General features: G+C 43.9%; 1 protein-coding gene across 7 annotated transcripts in view; it reads right to left on the reverse strand.

Annotated features, from left to right (window-relative positions):
- The window catches only part of LOC147641265 (ADP-ribosylation factor GTPase-activating protein AGD5-like), a 55,106-nt gene that overhangs the window by 14,209 nt on the left and 19,632 nt on the right, over positions 1-21,265 (reverse strand). For all 7 annotated transcript variants that reach the window (XM_086819835.1, XM_086819838.1, XM_086819846.1 and 4 more), the window contains 6 exons: positions 13,733-13,787; positions 13,525-13,633; positions 13,058-13,346; positions 12,730-12,940; positions 12,198-12,442; positions 11,853-12,101 (listed from right to left, as the gene is read on the reverse strand). In XM_086819835.1, coding sequence (XP_086675961.1) covers positions 11,853-12,101; positions 12,198-12,442; positions 12,730-12,940; positions 13,058-13,346; positions 13,525-13,633; positions 13,733-13,787 — 1,158 coding nt within the window. The remainder of the gene's footprint in view (positions 1-11,852; positions 12,102-12,197; positions 12,443-12,729; positions 12,941-13,057; positions 13,347-13,524; positions 13,634-13,732; positions 13,788-21,265) is intronic.

Here is a 21,265-nt window from a genome sequence, read left to right on the forward strand (position 1 = left end):
CAGGCCTGACTCACCTCCCAACCATGACAGCCGTGGGCAAGCCCACAGTCTTGGCTGTCCCCACCGAGCCACGAGCTAAGCTAACTAGGATGACGTACTGACCAATCTCCTCCTCGCAACGTCCCATACCGCCACGAAGCTGCCCTCGTGGGCCTCTAGACTGCTGCCGGCCTCGGCTGCGTAAAGCAGGTGCATGTCTGCACTAGATCCAGGCTCCAAGACCATAGAGCTCTCACAAACTCGCGAGACACTCTACATCCCAATAACTAACCTTGGCCACCCTTTTATAGGCTCTTGGCCGGTCATTGGGCGTCCACACTTGGCCGCCCGCCCGTCCATACTTGGGTGTCCGCCCGTTAGTATTTCCCTAACTCAGCTCGTCAATCAGCCTGCCTAGTTCCAAGCTTGCCTAGTTCCCTAACTCAGCTCGTCAATCAGCCTGCCTAGTTCCAAGCTTCCCCAAGCCTCGAAACTAGTCTTGCATGCGTGTAGCACACGGCAGATACACACTGTGCACATGGCATACTCCCCTTCCTCTAAGAGCTCACTCCTGAGCTCACTAAAAAGCCAGGGTAATCTCTCTGAAGAGTAGTCAATGTCTCCCATGTAGCGTCCTCCTCAACACCATCCTTCCACTTGATCTTGTATTCAATAATAAGCGTATTACGCAATCGTCGTTTACGAAATCCAAGAATCTTTTCAAGTTCGTGCGGAACAAATGTCATGTCCTCGACATCTATAATTTCTTGAGAAGTAACTAACTGATCTACTCCACTCAGTACTTCCTTAAGTCTACTGACATGAAATACAGGATGAACTTTCACATGAGAAGGCAAATCCAATTCATATGCAACTGAACCAATCTGTCGTGTAACACGAAATGATCCACAGTATCTAGGGGATAATTTCGGAGATCTACCTGTCCGTAAAGTCTCGGAATCTTTCGGAACTCGCAAATACACTATCGTTCCTTCAGAGAACTCTCTAGGTGAACGATGTCTATTAGAATAAAACCTGTCTCGGTCTTGAGCACTTCTAATAGATTCCTTTGCAACTTGTAACATTTCCTGCATATCTTGTAAAAAATTACGTGCTGCATCATGTTGAAGTCCTGAGAATCCTACTGTAACAAGTGATCTTGGTTGAAAACTATACATAAGCATGAAAGGACTAAACCCTGTACTCGTATCCTTAGTACTGTTATAAGCAAATTCTAACATAGGCAGATAATCCTCCCATGAACTCTGTCTTTTGGATACATATGCCCGAAGCATATCCTCCAAAATCTGATTCACTCTTTCAGTCTGGCCATCAGATTCAGGATGATCTGAGGAACCCAAATTCAAAGTTGTTTCCAACTTCTCAAAAACAAGTTCCAAAAATCACTCGTAAACTTAGAGTCCCTATCACTGACTATGTCCTGCGGTAACCCGTACAGTCTAAACAATTGCTCAATAAACTGCCGAGCTAATTGCGTAGCTGTAATAGTCTTCCGGGTTGGTAAAAATCTAGCCATTTTTGTCAAGCGATCTACCACAACCCAAATAGAATCGTGGCCTTGATGTGTTCTTGGCAATCCGGTAATAAAATCCATGGAAATACTTTCCCATTTATTACCTGGGATTTGCAAAGGATGCAACAACCCAGCCTGTCTAAAGCGTTCAGCTTTATTTGCCTGACAAATTTGACACTTGAGAACATAATCTTCTACATACCCTTTCATCTTCGGCCAATAAAAAGTGTGTTTCACTAATGATAGTGCCCTGTGTACCCCAGGGTGTCCAGCAGAAGGGGAGTCGTGACACTCCTTAAGAATCTTGGACCTAATGTCCGGGATCTGTGATACACAAATTTTGTCAAGGTTTTGGACTGGCCTATACCGCGAACACTGAAACAACTTCGTTCTTTTCTCGGTTTTGTTGTTTTTCTTCGGAAATCTGTACGGGAGTACTCTCAGCTCACACTACCGATGACCGACTTATTGAAAGGTCGTGGACGTAAGTCAAATCAACCTATCACTTGGAATAACGATTTGGATATGGCCTTCAAACTTTTGAAAGATAAAGTCAAGGAAGCACCTATCTTAGCATTGCCTGATCCTAGTCGGCCTTATGTTCTTGAAACTGATGCCAGTGACTATGCTATCAAGACTGCTTTATTTCAAGATGGTAGACCGGTTGCTTTTGAAAGTAAAAAGCTAGACGACACTCAATCTCGTTGGCCAACCCTTGAGAAGGAGCTTTAGACAGGCTGGGTTGTTGCATCCTTTGCAAATCCCAGGTAATAAATGGGAAAGTATTTCCATGGATTTTATTACCGGATTGCCAAGAACACATCAAGGCCCAATTCTATTTGGGTTGTGGTGGATCGCTTGACAAAAATGGCTAGATTTTTATCGACCCGGAAGACTATTACACCTACGCAATTAGCTCGGCAGTTTATCGAGCAATTGTTTAGACTGTACGGGTTACCGCAGGACATAGTTAGTGATAGGGACTTAAGTTTACGAGTGATTTTTGGAAACTTGTTTTATCAGGCAAATAAAGCTGAATGCTTTAGACAGGCTGGGTTGTTGCATCCTTTGCAAATCCCAAGTAATAAATGGGAAAGTATTTCTATGGATTTTATTACCGGATTGCCAAGAACACATCAAGGCCACGATTCTATTTGGGTTGTTGGTGGATCGCTTGACAAAAATGGCTAGATTTTTATCAACCCGGAAGACTATTACAGCTACGCAATTAGCACGGCAGTTTATCGAGCAATTGTTTAGACTGTACGGGTTACCGCACGACATAGTCAGTGATAAGGACTCTAAGTTTACGAGTGATTTTTGGAAACTTGTTTTTGAGAAGTTGGAAACAACTTTGAGGTGTCTGACATGATCCTCAAGAGTACGAGTATAAATCAAAATATCATCCAGGAACACCACCACAAATCTTCCCTAATGTTCACGAAAAAGATCGTTCATCATTTGCTGGAAAGTGGCTGGAGCATTGGTTAACCCAAAAGATAATACGAGAAACTCGTAATGGCCATACCTAGTCCGAAAGGTGGTTCTTTCGACATGCCTTTCAAGAATACGTATCTGGTGATAGCCAGTACATAAATCTATCTTCGTGAAATATTTCACTCCTGCTAACCGGTCAATCAGGTCATCTGATCTAGGGAGAGGATAACGGTTCTTAATGGTCAGCTTGTTCAATCTCTTGTAATCTATACACATTCTCCAAGTATTGTCCTTCTTTCTCCTAAGCAACACAAGTGCACCCCAAGGTGATTTACTTGGACGGATCTGGCCCATCCTCAAATAATCTTCGAGTTGTTTAGCCAATTCATCTTCCTCGGCTTGGCTCATCCTATAAGATGGAATACTCACAGGATGAGCACCAAGCATCAAGTCAATACAATGATCTACTGCCCGTTCAGGTGGTAAACCCGATGGCAGTTCCTTAGGAAATACATCTTGAAATGAATCAAGTATCTTCTGTAATTCTTTGCTTTCAAACACACTTAATTCATTTACATCCAAAGAAGGGATGAGAAAGGAAGAAAGTGGAATCAATACACAATGGAAAGCGGTATACAAAGAAGAATCCATTATATTTCCAAAATCAATTGTATTTACAAGAGGTCCCTGAGAGGGATGGATACAATCACCTAAAATACTATACTTGGTGTCCCTATGCTGAAAAGAAAAAATATGACTAGACTAATCTATCTTGACTTCAAGAGTCTTAAACCACTCAATCCCTAATAACAAGTCTACATTCAACCAAGATCACCTGTTACAGTAGGATTCTCAAGACTTCAGCATGATGCAGCACGTAATTTTTTGCAAGATATGGAGGAAATGTTACAAGTTGCAAAGGAATCTATTAGAAGTGCTCAAGACCGAGACAGGTTTTATTCTAATAGACATCGTTCACCTAGAGAGTTCTCTGAAGGAACGATAGTGTATTTGCGAGTTCCGAAAGATTCCAAGACTTTACGGACAGGTAGATCTCCGAAATTATCCCCTAGATACTGTGGACCATTTCGTGTTACACGACAGATTGGTTCAGTTGCATATGAATTGGATTTGCCTTCTCATGTGAAAGTTCATCCTGTATATGTCAGTAGACTTAAGGAAGTACTGAGTGGAGTAGATCAGTTAGTTACTTCTCAAGAAATTATAGATGTCGAGGACATGACATTTGTTCCGCACGAACCTGAAAAGATTCTTGGATTTCGTAAACGACGATTGCGTAATACGCTTATTACGGAATACAAGATTAAGTGGAAGGATCGTGTTGAGGAGGACGCTACATGGGAGACATTGACTACTCTTCAGAGAGATTACCCTAGCTTTTTAGTGAGCTCAGGAGTGAGCTCTTAGAGGAAGGGGAGTATGTCATGTGCACAGTGTGTATCTACCTTGTGCTATACGCATGCAAGACTAGTGTCGAGGCTTGGGGAAGCTTGGAACTAGGCAGGCTGATTGACGAGCTGAGTTAGGGAAATACTAACGGGCGGGCACTCAAGTATGGACGGACGGGCGCCCAAGTGTGGACGCCCGATGACCGGCCAAGAGCCTATAAAAGGGTGGCCAAGATTAGTTATTGTATTATAGAGAGTCTCGCGAGTTTGTGAGAGCTCTATGGTCTTGGAGCCTGGATCTAGTGCAGACGTGCACCTGCTTTGTGCAGCTGAGGCCGACAGCAGTCTCGAGGCCCGCGAGGACAGCTTCGTAGCGGTATGGGACGTCGCGAGGAGGAGATTGGTCGGTACGTCAACCTAGTTAGCTCAGCTCATGGCTTGGTGGGGACAGCCAAGACTGTGGGCTTGCCCACGGCTGTCATGGTTGGGAGGTGAGTCAGGCCTGCATTCCCTTGCTTGTTTGTTTGTTCGTTCGTTTGCAAGATTTGAGTTTCGAACCAAGATCGATCACGAGGAGATCCGTGGGGATTTGACAATGGCCCAGATGACTGTATTGGATTTCGCAATCGGACGATCATTGCGACCAGATGACCCAGATGACTGTATTGGATTTCGCAATCGGGCGGTCATTGCGACCAGATGGCCCAGAGGACTACTGATGAACTCTCGAGCGATCCTAGTGACCAGATGGCCTTGAGGAAAAGTCTAAGTGGTCCTAGTGACCAGATGGCTCAGCATGGTTTCGATGAAACCAGACAAGACAATCCATGAACAAGAGGATCATTACTTGCATTGCATACTGATGTATGTCTGAATTTCTTTGACTTTGTGTGCTGTTTTTGATGAATGGACAATGCTTGGATTTATGGCATGTGATAGTCCACTAGGCTCCAGACTATCTGGCCAGTACTACCTGGAATACCCAGTAGACGCGAATGATGCATACTTGTTTGTTGACTAGCTTGTGTAAATATGCATTTATTTTATCTAATACATGTGACAGGCCATGAAGATATACCATCAAGAACAAGGACATCGGTCAAAGAAAAGGCATTGAGATATTACCAGATGAGTAGATGACACTACAGATATGGGAAAAGACCAGATGCAAAAGCTCACCAAATAGGGCTAGTATCTTCAAACCTATAGAAAAACTTCATGTACTTGGAACACACGGATATACTTGAAACATATGGATGTACTCGATGTACCGTGAAACATATGGATGTACCAGGAACATATGGATGTACCAGGGATATGGATGTGCTTGGAACACTTGCGGTCCGCAGTTGAGGACAACTGTGATATAAGAGGGAGGGAATGTAACTATTTGGTCCTCCTAGCTCTATTTCACATGATGAAATCCATGCCTGGACACTAGACAGGTGGAAGAAGACATGGGGACAGAGTCCATAAGGTTTGATTAAGAAAAAACACCATTCTTGGTCAAAAAGCAAAAAGTCAAACAAGGTTGACCGCGAGCCAAGGGCACCATTTGAAAGAGGAGACTAGCCGGACCAAAAAGCTAAAAGGCGCTTTCTCAAAAAGCAGCTCTAAGACCAAAAAGCAAAAGTTGAGTAATATTTTATTAATAAAAGTAAAAAGAGAAAAGCAAAGCTTAAAAAGGCAAAGCAAAAGCATTAAGACTTTTTGGCAAAAAGCAGGATCTCTTACAAGTATAAAAAAGGATTGGACTTCTCTTGTAGTACCATGAACAAGGTCATTGAAGATTGAAGGAGATCGTGGAGTGTGTGTGGACATCATTATGATCATGAAGAGTTTCTTCTTCGCCATCAACACCTTCTCCAACTTGCTTTTCAGATGTACGATCAGCCCTAGACTTGTGTGGGCATATGCATGGGCGATACGGACGCATGTACGGATATGTACAGAACTGTACGGACAAAAAATTCAAAGACCCTATAAATTTTAGAAATCCTAAAATTGCTCCAAATACCCTAAAAACTGTTTTTGGATGTTTTTATCGCCCAAAAACCATTAAAACAGGTTTTATATCAGTTTTCTTGCGAGAAAGAGCTTTTCCATGGTTTTCTTCATGGACAAGGCTATAGGAGTTGTGGAGATTACTCATGGGATGAGCGAGTGTTTCTTGGACTTGGACATATAACTTAGACATGGAGAACTTGGGCATAAAGCTTGGACATAAACATGGAACTTGGACATATAGGTTGGGCATGAAGCTTAGACATGAACATGGAACACAGCTTAGATATGGAGCTTGGATTTTGGACTAGGATTTGGACTTGGACTTGGACTTGGATTTGGATTCATGATATTTTTTATCATGAACAAGGTCATTGAAGATTGAAGGAGATCCTGGAGTGTGTGCAGACATCATTATGATCATGAAGAGTTTCTTCTTCGCCATCAACACCTTCTCCAACTTGCTTTTCAGATGTACGATCAGCCCTAGACTTGTGTGGGCATATGCATGGGCGATACGGACGCCTGTACGGAACTGTATGGACAGAAATTTCAAAAACCCTATAAATTTCAAAAACCCTAAAAACTGCTTTTAGGATGTTTTTATCGCCCAAAAACCATTAAAACAGGTTTTATATCAGTTTTCTTGCGATCCTCACCCTAGCAGAGGGGAATGTAGCCTTGATGGAAGAGTACAAACGTGGATGTGAGGAGATAGATGCCTGCAATTGGCAAGAGGATTGGAGAGATTAAAGTGGAGTATAGGTGGAAACAAGAAGAACTTGAGGCTGAATGGAAGCGGGCAGATGAGGAATTTTGAGGGAGGAAGAAGCACGACAAGCATTGCATCGACGAGCTGGAATAGGAGGAAGAAGCGCACCAACTTTCAAGCAAGGCTCCGGGAAAGAGTCGAGATCATCAAGATGGTGATAGAAGGGCCGATGGCATAGGTCATGGTAGGAAGGATAAATGTCATGATGGAATCGCATAGGATTCAGGAGCAACCCAAGACTGCCTTAGGGTGAGAGTGCAAGCACACGTCTAATGGGGAGTGAGAGAGAGAGAGAAAGAGACATTGACCAACAAGATTATAGCAAAGGGATTAAGGGAAATACAAGAGTAGTGGAAAGGATAATTTCATTATAGAGATAGGTCCTTTTTATAGGAGAGACCCCCTTTACAATGGTGAGGCATATGCTGCCACCACATATGCCCCATATGCCAAATATGATGCCATGTGTCCCTAATAGGTGTCCCTTTGCCACACATCACTACTTCACATAATATACTTCTAAGAGGCTATTCCCACACAACAGAATTCAAACACACTAGCAGTTGTTCACACACATTGGAACCGCTTTATTTAAAGCCTAAATAAAGTGCTAGTTTACACAACCACCTAGCTCTTGTTTATTCCCACATTAATCAATATTAATATTTAACATTCCCCCCATAGTGATTATGTGGCTAGAAAGCCCAGTCATCATTGACTAGGTTTGCTTTTTCTTCTGGTTATTGCTTCTTGTTGTCGAAGGAAATAGCAAAGTTTGTACGGTCTTCATCAACTTTCCGCTTTGCAAGCCTCTTGCGACACTCTTCAATGTAGTGCCCTGGCTCGTGGCAATAATGAAAATTACCTTTCTTCTTCTCGGTGTCATCCTGTGTGACGAGTCCACTTTGCCTTGTCCCTAAAGAAGAAGGCTTGGTCTCCTCTGCTTACATCACCCTTGGATCTGTTCGTCCTTGTCTATTGCTCATGGAGAAGTAATCGAACTAGCTCCTCAAAGGATATAGGATTGCCGCCTCCTCCCATAGAGAGATTCAAAGTAAGGAGTTAAGAATGGTGGTGACCAATTTTCGGTTATCTACTACCTCATCTATATTCTAGAGCTGTTCTAGGTCTGTTACCTTGGTAAGGTGATCATTGATGGAATCACCCTCGTTCATGGTCAAGTTGTCCATCTCTTGCATTAGGTACACGACTCGTGCTTCATTACGCAACTGGAACATGGTCTCGAGGACCACCTGGGCAGCCCTTGCAGAGTTGCAAGATTGGATGTGAGACCATTACTTTAGCGCCACTAGCATCCCATCGTCTTTGATCTTCAGTGGGTTGAGACGGTGGTGCTGAAATGCCTCACACCACTTGTGCCACAGTTTGAGTCCCTTTTAGTGTTACCGGGGAGGTGCTAGGCGTTGTTGGGTGTCGTAGGACGAGGCTCTTGCCTGGTGAAAATCTCCCATAGCCCTCTGGCTATTAGCAGACTCTTCATCATGAAGCTCCTGTAAGCCCAGCGGGGCATGCAGTGACAGACTCAACCCCGTGTCCAAGAGATTAAAAATATAAAGAGAGAGAGAGGGGAGAGAGAAAAGGGAATGGAGATCTTGCATAGTACACCACATTGAGCGAGGAACAGGCCCCGCCCCCTTTCAGGAATTTATTCAGGAACAATCCACAGGCACGCTGGCCAGGATCAATACAATCAATGAATACAAAACAAACAAATATGCTGATGTAGGATATCCAAGTCGATGTCGATGTCGACGCACAAGATCTCTGATTCGAGCACACCACGAGGATGACCCACAAGTATCCCTCACCGGGCTAGTACCAGATCCAATATCCAAATCCAATGGATTCCAAGTCCAATGAATCCAAATTCAAGTCCAAGTCCAAGTCCAAATACTAGTCCAAAATCCAAGCTCCATATCTAAGCTCTGTGCACCATGTTCATGTCCAAGCTTCATGCCCAACCTATATGTCCAAGTTCCATGTTTATGTCCAAGCTTCATGTTCCATGTCCAAGCTCCATGCCCAAGTTCTCCATGTCCAAGCTATATGTCCCAGTCCAAGAAACACTCACTGATCCCATGAGTAATCTCCACAACTCCTATAGCTAGGATCTTGTCAAGGGAGTATCCAAAAGAAGCCATTTCCTACCTAGGTTAGACCTAGGCTAAAACTTTTGCTAGTCCTAGTCTACATGCAGCTTACAAACCCACTTTGCACACTAAATCTAGGGCCGAAAACACTGGCCTGCAAACCCTAATACAACATGCAAAAACTCTAGCTAGGAACTGGCCTAGGCTGACCTATGCTCTGATACCACTCTTACATGTGTTGCAGAAGTGTGCATCTTGAGCAAAAGAGATTAACACTAATCCCATGTTTAGCAAACATCTAGAAGACGAGAAAGATAACCCTAATCTACTGTACACGTCCAAGCACCATTTAAGATGTCAAAACAGCCCCAAACACAGTATATCCTACCTCTTATCTTGCCAAGATAGTGACTGCAACCAGAAACCGTGTCCATGTGGCACTCACAGATGTGGTGCACATGACAATGATATCCAGTGGAAACAGATTATTAATGACATGGAGCTAGTAACAAGCAAGTTGTCTGCTTATGTGGCAGCAATGCTAAGTACCACGATGGAGCCACGAGGGGTTGGAACTCAATCAATGCAATATGACTACTATGCGGTGCTTAATGATGATTAACGCAAAGCAATAAAGATTAACGCTAATCACATGCTCATGACATAGTGTAGAGAGAAGGAGAAGAGAGAGAATCTTTACCTAACCTACTCCTACTATATATTACTGAATGAATGAGTAATTACAATGATTGTCATAGATCCAATGTAGATCTAGACTATGAATGCTATGAATGAACTTATGCTTACTGTTCTCCACTGTGCATTAATGGAAAATGCTGATTTGGAGATGTACTTGGCTAATCCAAACTGTTAGACTCCATGTCCTTGGTCTTGGCTCTGCAATCTCTGTCTCTGAATGATTATGAATAATCCATGACTTGCCTTTATATAGGAAAGTGATAGCAAGTCGTAATCAGGTCGGTTTTCACTTTTCAAGCCATAAAAAGTCATCAAAAATGTCATAAAATGTGTTCATATTGTGTCCATAATATGTCCCAACCATTGGTAAATCTCCTGGGCACCTCCAAGCACCTATAGGGCCACCAAATTGGCTCCAAACTGCCCATATACGACCTCTAACTTTGCCCTTAAGGCGGCTGTAAGGAATAGTCATGTCTACGTGGCACTGGATTAACGTGTGCACGTGACAATCAAGGGCATTATCAAATGTGCCAAAGAGCTTCCGAGTATGGAAGGAGCTTCTAGAGGACACTATCTCAGAGGGACCAGTAGCAATGCAGTTGGCCACAGCAGAGCTAGGCCAGCGTTTATCCGATGAGCTTCAAGCGTGTCTTTCCTAATCCAGCACAAAGGAGGATGAAGCAAGTGCTGCAACACTTTCCACGGCAGTAGATCCAGTAGAGCTACAAGTGTGTCTTTCCTAATCCAGCACAAAGGAGGATGAAACAAGTACTGCAACACTTTTCGTGGCTGCAGATCCGGTGGAGATACTGTTGGAGGCAAAGCCAGAGAGTTTGGATGACACAAGGGTGTTGTAATTGCTTACGGCTTCCCCTCTTCCCCAAGGAGGGAGAAAAAGTGCCAAAAGAGAACAAATTGTACCTACAATAGAACCAGACTAGAAACAGAGCAAAGGTGCATCATACGCCCCAGTGCTCCAAGTTTAGGAGGAGGGGATGTCACATGCATCAAGCAGAGAGAGATGCCATGTGAACATTCAGAAGGCCCAGGGGCTGTCCAAGATCCCCAGAACATGCGTCCAAGTATAAAGCTACATCACACACAATTGGCAGCCAACCAACCAACACTGGATCATCCGATCAGCCATACCGAAACTATAAATAGGCGGCTCAGGGGTCGAATGAGAGCATCCCACGCCAAAACACCAGTACCCCAAATCAGGAAGGGTGAGTTGAGGATCAGCAAACAAGAGTTTGATTCAGCCTGGGAACATCCCGGACAGTAACCTTTTCCAGGTGTTGCATTAACGCACATAGGATAAGAAACAAGATCTAAACCTAGATCCAAGATTGTCATTGTATATAATCATATTGTGGCAATATACAATAGATTAGGTCATCTTGCTTTTGTCTAATGTTATTTGCAACATTAAGTGATTGGCATTAATTAGCGTTAATCAAGATTAGCTTCTGCAACCATGTTACACGTTCGGAACTTCCTTAGTAATGCATAATTTTGTACAACCTTGCACTATCCAAGCGTTTGACATGATTGCGATGGTGATACACAACTGCAACCCAATCGCCCTTATACATGTCAAAGCTCCCACAAACTCAGTGTTACCAAGTATCAAGCTTCTCACACACACACACAAAGTGCCACCTTTACAAAAGCAATGAGAAATGTGTGATTGTGAATGCTTCATTTGGAGGAAATAACTTTTCTTAGGTACATGCCTTCTGAAATTTTATCATTAAATAGTTCCTTCCAACTATACTTTCTTAGATATTGCTGAGCCCGTGAATTAAAAGGGAAGGAACTTGTACTTGAACTTCATTTTTTAAAAACCTTGCTCTGTATAAGAGCCCCTCCAAAATTTTATCATTAATACCTACAAGCCTTACCTGCCCTGCAAACGGAATTCCAGCATTGTTGATCATTCCAGCCAGTTGAGAACCACCAACTGACCATGCTGATCCACTTCCTAGATTGCCAAATACACTGTTCAACTCTTGCAGTTGCTGGTTTCCCGGAATCGCACTAGGCATCTTCACCCCAGATGCTGTAGTTGCAGCCATAAGTATGGACTGTCTTTGCGCTAAGAGAGCAGCCATCTGTTGCTGATGAGCCACGTAAGGGGATGCAATAGATGTCTGCATTACATAGTCACAGTAGATATCTAAATTCATAGTTGCAGATTTCTGTATGCTTTCTCAATTTCCTAAACAACATAATGCCCAGCATCTAACCTGACCAAAGAGACTCAATATATCCTCCTTCTTCACATCCTTTTGAGGCTGAGGGGCATCTGATGCTTTCAACGATACTTCTGGTGAACCTATAAAAAGATCTTCTAGCCCTGCCATGATGTCATTTTGTGTTGTACATTCAGCAGTAGGAGCAGAAGGCAGTGCAGAACTCAATTGTTCACCAGCACCTGGGATCGGTTGGTCAGAATTGCCAGGATTCTCCACAACAGGTTTAGGTTCTGCAGCTGCAACTTCGCAAATTAGGAAAGCCTGGTTTACACAGTTCAAGCAGTTTCCTTGAGCCATACATGCACAGACTGCAATTACTCCAGATTGCACTGAACAACAAGCTCAGAATTCTACACACATGTCCTTGACTGTGTTCATAGCTAAAACTCTATGTACGCATTGTATCACCTAGGCCTTGATATTTCCCATGAAAACACTCAATTCACTGCACTAACCAATCCACATGTGTATAGAACATATGTACAAGCATGCATACACGTGATGCCATGGAGTTGCTTCTTACATTGGAAGGGAGCCCAGGATTGGACATCCGATGGAAGAGGTGAAGCAGTAACACTTCCAATCTGCGAAGTCTCTTCAACGTTGAGAAGATCAAAAGGGTCAGTAGGAGCTTCAACTTTGAACGTTTTTTGTACAGTCTCAGCTTGCACCGGGTGTACAGGATTTTGTGGTGCCTTGGGAGCAGGTAAAACTAATGAGTGTCTTACACTTTCCTGTCTCCTCATGAGGTCAAAATAAATGTAGCACCATGAGAATTTAAACACACAAAAGGTACTAATAGTAAGCTCAGTAAAATGATGTAGACAACTTGAGACAAAAAAAGCCCTCACCTTGCTGCCAGAAGTTTCAGAGGAAGACACAGATGATGTGGCAATGTGCCGACTCGGAGACCGAGAAGCTCGAGAAATCTCTTGATTCTCATCCTCAGGATCATTTCTCCGTGGTTCTGGAAACTCTGAGGCATCATGGCCCTTGCTGTCACCTTTTTCAAAGTTAACATTTTTCCCCTCCTTCCGATTATCCAAGCTCCTTCTGGGCCGATCAGTGGACAAGCGTCTCTCCTCATGTGCTCTTGAAGGTGACTTGTTGCTTCTTGGAACCCACCTTCTTGCCTCATACCTAACAAAGAACTCATGACAAGTTAGAACTGAGGTAAAGATAGAGCTTGCTGTGTCCTAAAGTCCTAGCTCTCTCCCCTCTTATAATCTCCATCTTGAAAGTATCATCAATCCAAATGGTGATTGTAAAAGTTGAACGGGCACCCAATAAGTATTTTTGGGATGGTAATAAAATATACTTGGAGCGAATAAATGATTCAAGACCTCCATGGTCATTCTCACTGGGACGCTTGAAAGCACTAGGAAGCTCTGCTTCCCAGAAAGCATTAGCCTTGGCATTCCCCATACCTGCTCATAACCAGAAGATCAAAATAACAGAATAATCTAAAGAATGAAGGGCTTATTAGCAATAAGCAAGACTCCATGCACGGACTAAGTGGAACCCACCTTGCATGAAGGCCACCTGCTCTGGAAGCCATGTATCCAAAGTCGCTGAACGAACCTGTTAAACAATCAACATGTAAATTCATCATCAATCAAACACAGGTTTGGACTCCTCTTGTGGCAGAGCATATTGGGACAGTCAACTGTGAAGATCGTTGTTACTAAATACAGGCAACAAACATAAACAATCTCCTTATCCAAATACCAATTTCAAGACGAGCTGTAGCAAAGTTGTCACGTGCATGCCCTAAGTTGGATGCACATAGACATGGCCTTCTACTGCAGCCACCTAAAGGGCAGAGTCCTAGGGCGAGTATGGACAGATATGGCAGCATTTTGGGCACCCACCAGGCAGCCATGGTAAGGTGCATTGTGGAGTTAATTAGCCACTTGTCACAATTGGGCCCCTTGGTGCAATTGCCAGTTGAGAGCCAACCAATTAATCAGCTGACCAACCCTAAAGGATACCAATGAATAGGCATCTAAGGGACAGATGGGGGCATCCCATGCCAAATCTGCAATGCCAATACCCTAGGGCAGGAAGGGCGAATTGAGGACATCGGTTTAGGGTTATGCATTTGTAGCAAGTTTGCATAGCATACAAACATACTAAGTTTGGATATGTGTCTTCATTGTATATGATCATGTTTTGGCAATATATAGTAGATAAGGTCTATACTGCCTGATCTTTTTGTAGTTGCAATTCATGGAATGGATTAGCATTAATTAGACTTAATCACGATCAGCTTCCGCGATCATGTTACATTTGTATCAGAGCATCAAGCCACCTTTCTACTAGTAGTTCTCCTCGTCTGAGGTGATTCTGAGGTATTTTGGCTAGTGTGTTAGGGTTTGCAGGCAGCTAGGTTATGCGTTAGGGTTTGCAGATAGCAAGTTGCACTAGGGCTGTGCATTAGGGCTCTCTGCAGACAGGTTTAACACACCTTGGATTAGGGTTTGCATTAAAAATTCTTGCAGACAGGTCTCGCACATAGCATTAGTTCTTGCATGTAAAGAGTCTGCATGAGTCTAAATGAAGCAGGCAAGGTCTTCTTATGCATACTTTTCCAACATATCCAGTACCCATTGTGACACACCTACAACTACACAGGGTGTTAGGCAAAAATCTGAAAGGTGTTTTGGGTCTGTGTACATATGGTGTGCGTGGTTTGCGAATAAGCTTTGCCCTGAATGCCCTGGCAAATGTATAGAGTGAATGGTTTTGCAGTGAGCTGGTACACGCGTGTTGTTTTTTTGGAGCAGATACTGGAGATTTGGAAGGTTTTTATTGCAGCAGTGTGGTGTGCGGGTGGTTACTAAATGCAGGGCACCGACTCATTCGGAAGAGAGGCCGCCTTTGGAGCAAGGGGAATGATCGTGTTTGGTAAGTCATGATGCTGCTGATTACAAGCTGTGGGCAGATATACTTTTGGAAAGTGTGAGCGCAGTATGTTCACTTGAAGCAAGGAGAAGCAAGGGGCCCTTGTAGCATTGTATGGCCATCTTTGAGACTTTAACAAAAATAAAAAAATAAAAAAATATGAATTAACGTGGCCAACTTGTGAAAGGTCCACGTTGGGATTCATTTGGCTGCCAGCACACCATCTAGAAGGTGGTGGCGAAGACGCAAAGCTGTGAAGATGGCCGCCTTGTGGAGGAGAGAGACCGCTGCTGGAATCGTGCAGATACCGGGCGCGAAGAAGGGATAGTAGCCGCCTTGTGAGAAGCCGCCTTGTAGAGGGCTGGGGGATTCTGCAGACCACGGCGTGGAAAAGAAAGGTTGGCCGCCTTGTGCAAAAAGGCTCTCTGTAAGGTGTGCTAGCGGACGCACAGGGTTAGCGAAGGGCTGCAGGCCTTTGGGTGCGTAGAGAAGACGGGCTGCTGGGGCGGCCCCTGGTGTGGACACCGGGCGGGTGATTCTGGGTGAGCAAAAGTGGTGAAGGTTGCCGTCTCGAGCGAGGGTTGACAGACGTGGCGAGTCCGGGTTTTTGAAGTGGAAAAGGCGGACGCCAAGAGGGAGAGACGTGGCTCTCGATGGAGCGAGCAGGCGCCGAAGACAAAGTAGCCGCCCTGTAGAAGACGGCTTGGGAGCTGAAGGTGCTGCAGCGAGTGTGGAGAGAAAGCAGTCGGGCTGGTGTGGTAGCCGCTGGGTGCGCAAGTGTAGCTGGCGAAGACGCGAAGGTTAGGAGCTGCCTTGGTACGAAGGACTGGTGGTCAGTTGAGGAAGGCTGGCTGCAGGCAAAGAGATGGACTAGTCGATGGGCCAGATACAAGGGGTTGCTGCCTTGTGAGAGAGAAGCGGACGACCAGGGAAAGCTGCAGAGACTCTGTGGTTGGCGAAGCTGCTGGTCACGACACATAGAGAGTGAGAGCTGCTGAAGTTGAGGGTTGCTGGTGGGGCGCCCTCTGAAGAGAGAAGTGGCTGGTTTTGTGTGGGCGACGACTGCAGGCAGAGAGTGGATGCTGATGAGAGAGAGAGCCTAGAGCGCAGTGCAGAGTTGGAGGCCGTCTCAAGTGTCACTGGCACGTAAAGCAGATGCAGAGGTGGCTGGTAGTGCCGAAGACTGGTGGATGGACCGGATGCAGGGAGAAGACCAGAGAGTTGAGGGTTGCTGGTGGGGCGCCCTCTGAAGAGTGCAGAGACCGGGAGACAGAGGCTTGGTTGTCAGACACAAGGGTGGATTCCCTTGGCAGTAAATCCTGGCCAGAGTCCTAGTTTTTGGTGTAATTGCTGAGTTTGTACAATGTGTATGGTGTTGTGTGTTTTTGTTGAATCATAACTGTCTATCGTGGTTTTGAGCTGTTCTTTCTGGTGTGGGTGGGTGGTGAAGAGTGAGAAGTGTTCCAGCCGGTGGCTGGTGGTGCCTCCGTTGTGTTTGTATTTTCCAAGTTTGGGAGGTGAAGGGCTATAGAGGCAGTGGTCTTTCTTTCTTTTTTTCACCTCACATTCTTCTGGCGCCCCCACAGAGGATAGCTCAGGGATTTCTCTTACGAGGGTGTATGCCCCAGAGTAGGAGATTGAAGGAAGGTGTTTCCAGTTTTTTTTCTTGGGTTTGAAGTGAAGCTTAGGGATCAAAATCATGTCGTATCCAGAGTTTTTTGGTGGTCCTAATGAAGATGTAGCAGATTTTCTGGAAAGGATGGAGGTTGCATGCATAAGCAATCACATCAATGAGTCGGCACAGGTATTGCGGTTGCTGAATATCTGCTTGAAGGGAGATGCGAAGGCATGGTCCAGAACTTTTGAAGAGTCGTTAAAGGATGCTGAGCCACGCATTCCAATGACTGAGGATGGATTGAAGACTGCACTTTTGAACAGGTTCAAGAAGATTGAGGATCCAGACAGAGTTTGGCATGAAGAGCAGGGATTGACACAGGGCGAATTGGAGCCAATTGATGATTATGTGAAGAAATTCTCTTTGTTGTGGGAGACTTTGTGCAAGGCTTTGGGGGATGATCAGGTACCTCCGGACATGATGAAGAAGGATCGTTTTATTGCAGGATTGAAGGGAGGTATTCGCTGGAAAGTGGAATTAAAGAAGCCCAGGTCGTATGAGGATGCGGTGGAGATAGCCAAATCAAAGGATTGGAAATTACAACGGATGAACCAGCTGGGGATGGTTCCAGTGGGCAGTAAGACCTGAAATGAGAAGGGTAGAAGCGGTACCGATGAGAACCGTGCTGGAAAGAGTACAACCAACAGAAGCTCAAGTGAATAATGTTATACCACAGGGGACAAAGGTGGCACCCACAACTGTTACAGCTTTTGATGAAGGGCTATAGAGGCAGTGGTCTTTCTTTCTTTTTTTCACCTCACACAGGGCACAGCCGGACATCATATACCAGCCAACATACAGAGTCAACTCAGGTGACACATGGCGGTGCTGATGTGGCAAGGTCTTCTTATGCATACTTTCCCAACATATCCAGTACCCATTGTGACACACCTACGACTAAATGAAGTAAGCAAGGTCTTCTTATTCATACTTTCCCAACATATCCAGTACCCATTGCAACACACCTATGACTATGCAGGGCACAGCCGGACATCATATACCAACCGACACACAAAGTCAGACAGCTCAAGTGGCAGTGCTGATGTGGTGGCGGTAGGTGTGGCATTGTTGGCGTGGCAGTCAGGTACAGGTGGCCAAACGCACTACTACTGGCCGACTAGAAGTATTGGTGCATATATATACGTGGGTAGCCAAATCATCATATTCACTTGCTTTTCTCAGTGTTTGCCACGAAGCGTTTCTGGCGAAGTCCTCGCCAAGTGTGTACAGTAAGTGTCACATGCACACACGAGGACCAAAATCTCCTGGCTAATCCCTGATCATGCAGCAAGTTTAGGTTGGATTTAGGGCATAAGTAGGCTCTGGCAAGCAAAGAAGAAGCCCATATTCAGTGTAACCAATTGGAGGTCATTAAATGAAGATGCGGCTTGTCCTCTGCTAGCCGACAGCAGTCAGGTATGTGAATCCATGAGCCTATAAATAGCAAGCTCAGTCATTAGATCATCTGATCACCAGATGGGGGCAGGTCATTAGTCAATCCATTAGGTCAGAAGTTAGTCCATTTCAGAAGGCCAAAGGCCACAAAAGTTGTAGAGTCAAAGACATCTTTTTAAATCATATCAATATACTGATGAAAACATAGTTCATCTCTCTCTGTCTACTCATTGCTTTTGCACTTGTGTTCCTAATCAGTAGGCTTAGGGCTGGATCAAGTCACTCAAGACTTCCACATGCCACATTGGTATCAGAGCATGACGCTCAGCCAAGCTAAACACTGGAAGGTGCACAGATCCATAGCAATAAATGCAGCCAAGGTGGCAGTCATGGGGCTGGTCAGCAGTAGGCAAAACCACACCAAAGCAGCCATGGGAGTTGTATGCTCAAAGGGGCATACCATAGGGTCTCAAGGACAGTTCCAAGGGTGGGGCAAAGGCATGATCATCGTCGGAAAGAAGACCATCGCTATGTTAAGGGACAGGGATTTGCAGGCAAGGGGACAAAGTAGAACAAATGCAAGGTTTTCAACATCAAACTTGGTGTGGATATGAGGAATGGCAAGGTTTTCAGTCAAGAATGCCAAGAAGAAAGGATGACAAGTTTTGTAGTCCATGTGTAGACAAGGGATGATGACAGTCATCCAATCAAAGGCCAATGGAATCCCGTGATCAAGTTTAGCAGGAGGGGATGTCACTTGCACAAACATGGACTAATCTGTAAAGCTTTATAGCTTTATTAACATGATTAAAACTTAATTAATGAACATAAGACAAATACTGCAGGAAAAGACTGAGTGATTGCATTGAGACGGGAGCCTTTCTTAAATAGAGGCCGAAAAGGTACAACTGAAGAGGCACATCCCTGTGAAAGGGTGTGGCTCTCGAATCAATGGTTACGTCCTTAGGACGTAGGAGTGTGTCTTTAATGAATAGGCATGTCCTTTGATAGTGACCTATGTGCAAAGGTGTGACCCTTCACACGTGTCTTTACAGTTAATTAGAGATTAAGGAGTAATTAGAGAGAGATTAAGAGAGTTAGTCACAATCGTGACATTCCCTCCCACTTAAAATAAGACTCCGGCTAAGAAGAGATGGTTGTCTTTGAAAGAATTCCCGAAGAAGTTCTGGATATTCCTGTAAATCTTCATCACTTTGCTAAGTAGAGTCAGAATCATCAAGATCTCTCCATTTAACCAAAAATTTTGTAGTGAGCTTATGTCATGTTTCTTTCTGTCTCACATCAAGAATTGTCTCTGGAATTAAGAGTATGTGTTCATCTTCGATTTCTGGAACATAATCCAAAACATCTAAAACTGAAAAATCATCGTCCACAAACTTCTTGAGCCAAGAAATATGAAAAGTTGGATGAATTCTACCCCAAGAAGGCGGTAATTCCAACTTATAACTGAGAGACAAGTTCTTATTAATAATACGAAAGGGTCCATAATATCTTGGACGAAGCTTTGGAAAGACTGATTTCACTGTCTTGTATCGATGAGAGGCAATATAAATTCAATGTGACGACGATGCTTATTAGTTGTGCGCTGATATTCATCTTGTACACTGACCATCTTATCCTTAATCTGTAACAGAATATCTTAAATCTCTTAAATGAGTTGGTCTGCTAAAGCCACTTTATGTTGAAGAACAAAGTTGGAAGGAACAAGGGGAGTATGGCCATAAGCTGCTTGAAAAGGTGTCATTCCAATAGCTAAATGATAAGAATTATTATAAGCAAATTCCACCAAAGGTGAATATTCTTCCCATGAAGCTAATCGAGACTAAACATAATGACGCAGCATTTCTTTCAGAATCTTCCGTTTGTCCATCTGTCTGTGGATGATAAGCAGAGCTAAAAAGTAAATTTGTACCAAGAGACTTGAATATCGAAGTCCAAAAATGTCCTGTAAATTTTGGATCTCGATCAAAAACTATAGATTTTGGCAACCCATGAAGTTTGAAGATATACTGTATAAATAGTATTGCAATATCCAAAGCCTGGGCTGCTTTCTTGCACGGAACAAAATGTGCCATCTTAGAAAATCTGTCAACCACCACAAGAATCTGTGTATTGCCTTTAGAAGAACGTGGCAATGAAGTGTGAAAATCCAGAATAATACTTTCCCAGTGTTCATTGGAAACTAGAAGTGATTGAAGAAGACAAGCTGGAACTTGTTCGCTAGCTTTCATACGTTGGCACGAAAGACATGTTGTGACAAACTTAATAACATCTTGCTTCATTTGAGGCCAATAGTATGTAGCCATCAAAAGATGATATGTCTTGTTGATGCCTGGGTGTGCAGCATAAGTGACCTCGTGATGTTCTTTCACCAAGCCTCTTCGAACATGAGTATCATGAGATACACAAATACGATCCTGATAATATAATAAACCATCCACTAATGTATATGCTCCATAAATCTTCAATTTGAAAGGAGTTGCATTATGAGAATTCAGAATTCAAAATGCATTTCCAAAATCACGATCCTTTGAATAACGATCCTTGAAACTTTTAGGTATATCCATTTCAACTGTAAAAATAGCCAGGACCGAAGCTGGCGGCATACGACTGAGGACATCTGCAACCACATTGGTAAGACCAACAACATACTCAATTGTCATATGAAAATTGGCTAAGAATTCGACCCAACGTGCTTGCCTAGCATTCATAACTAACTGCGTGAAGATGTATTTCAAAGAATGACGATTTGTTTTCACCACTGAATCCGCACCAAGGAGATAATGTTTCCATGTACGATAGGCATGAATCATAGCCAAAAATTCCTTGTCATATACTAGGTATCTTACTTGAATCGCAGAGTGCTTATGACTGTCAAATGCAATAGCACGTCCTTGTTGCATCAAGATGGCACCAGTGGCAATATCAGACGCATCCGTATAAACATCAAAGGGAGAGTAGTGTCAGGAATAGCCATGACAGGAGTTCCAAAAAGGGAGCTCCAAAAGGGCTTTTGCTTGATCGAATATGTCCTTTCTCCAAAAGTTCAATAAGTTGTCGCTGT

The sequence above is a fragment of the Cibotium barometz genome, chromosome 2 (assembly GCF_041138505.1).
Source record: "Cibotium barometz isolate CiBa-2024 chromosome 2, ASM4113850v1, whole genome shotgun sequence".
Lineage (NCBI taxonomy): Eukaryota > Viridiplantae > Streptophyta > Polypodiopsida > Cyatheales > Cibotiaceae > Cibotium > Cibotium barometz.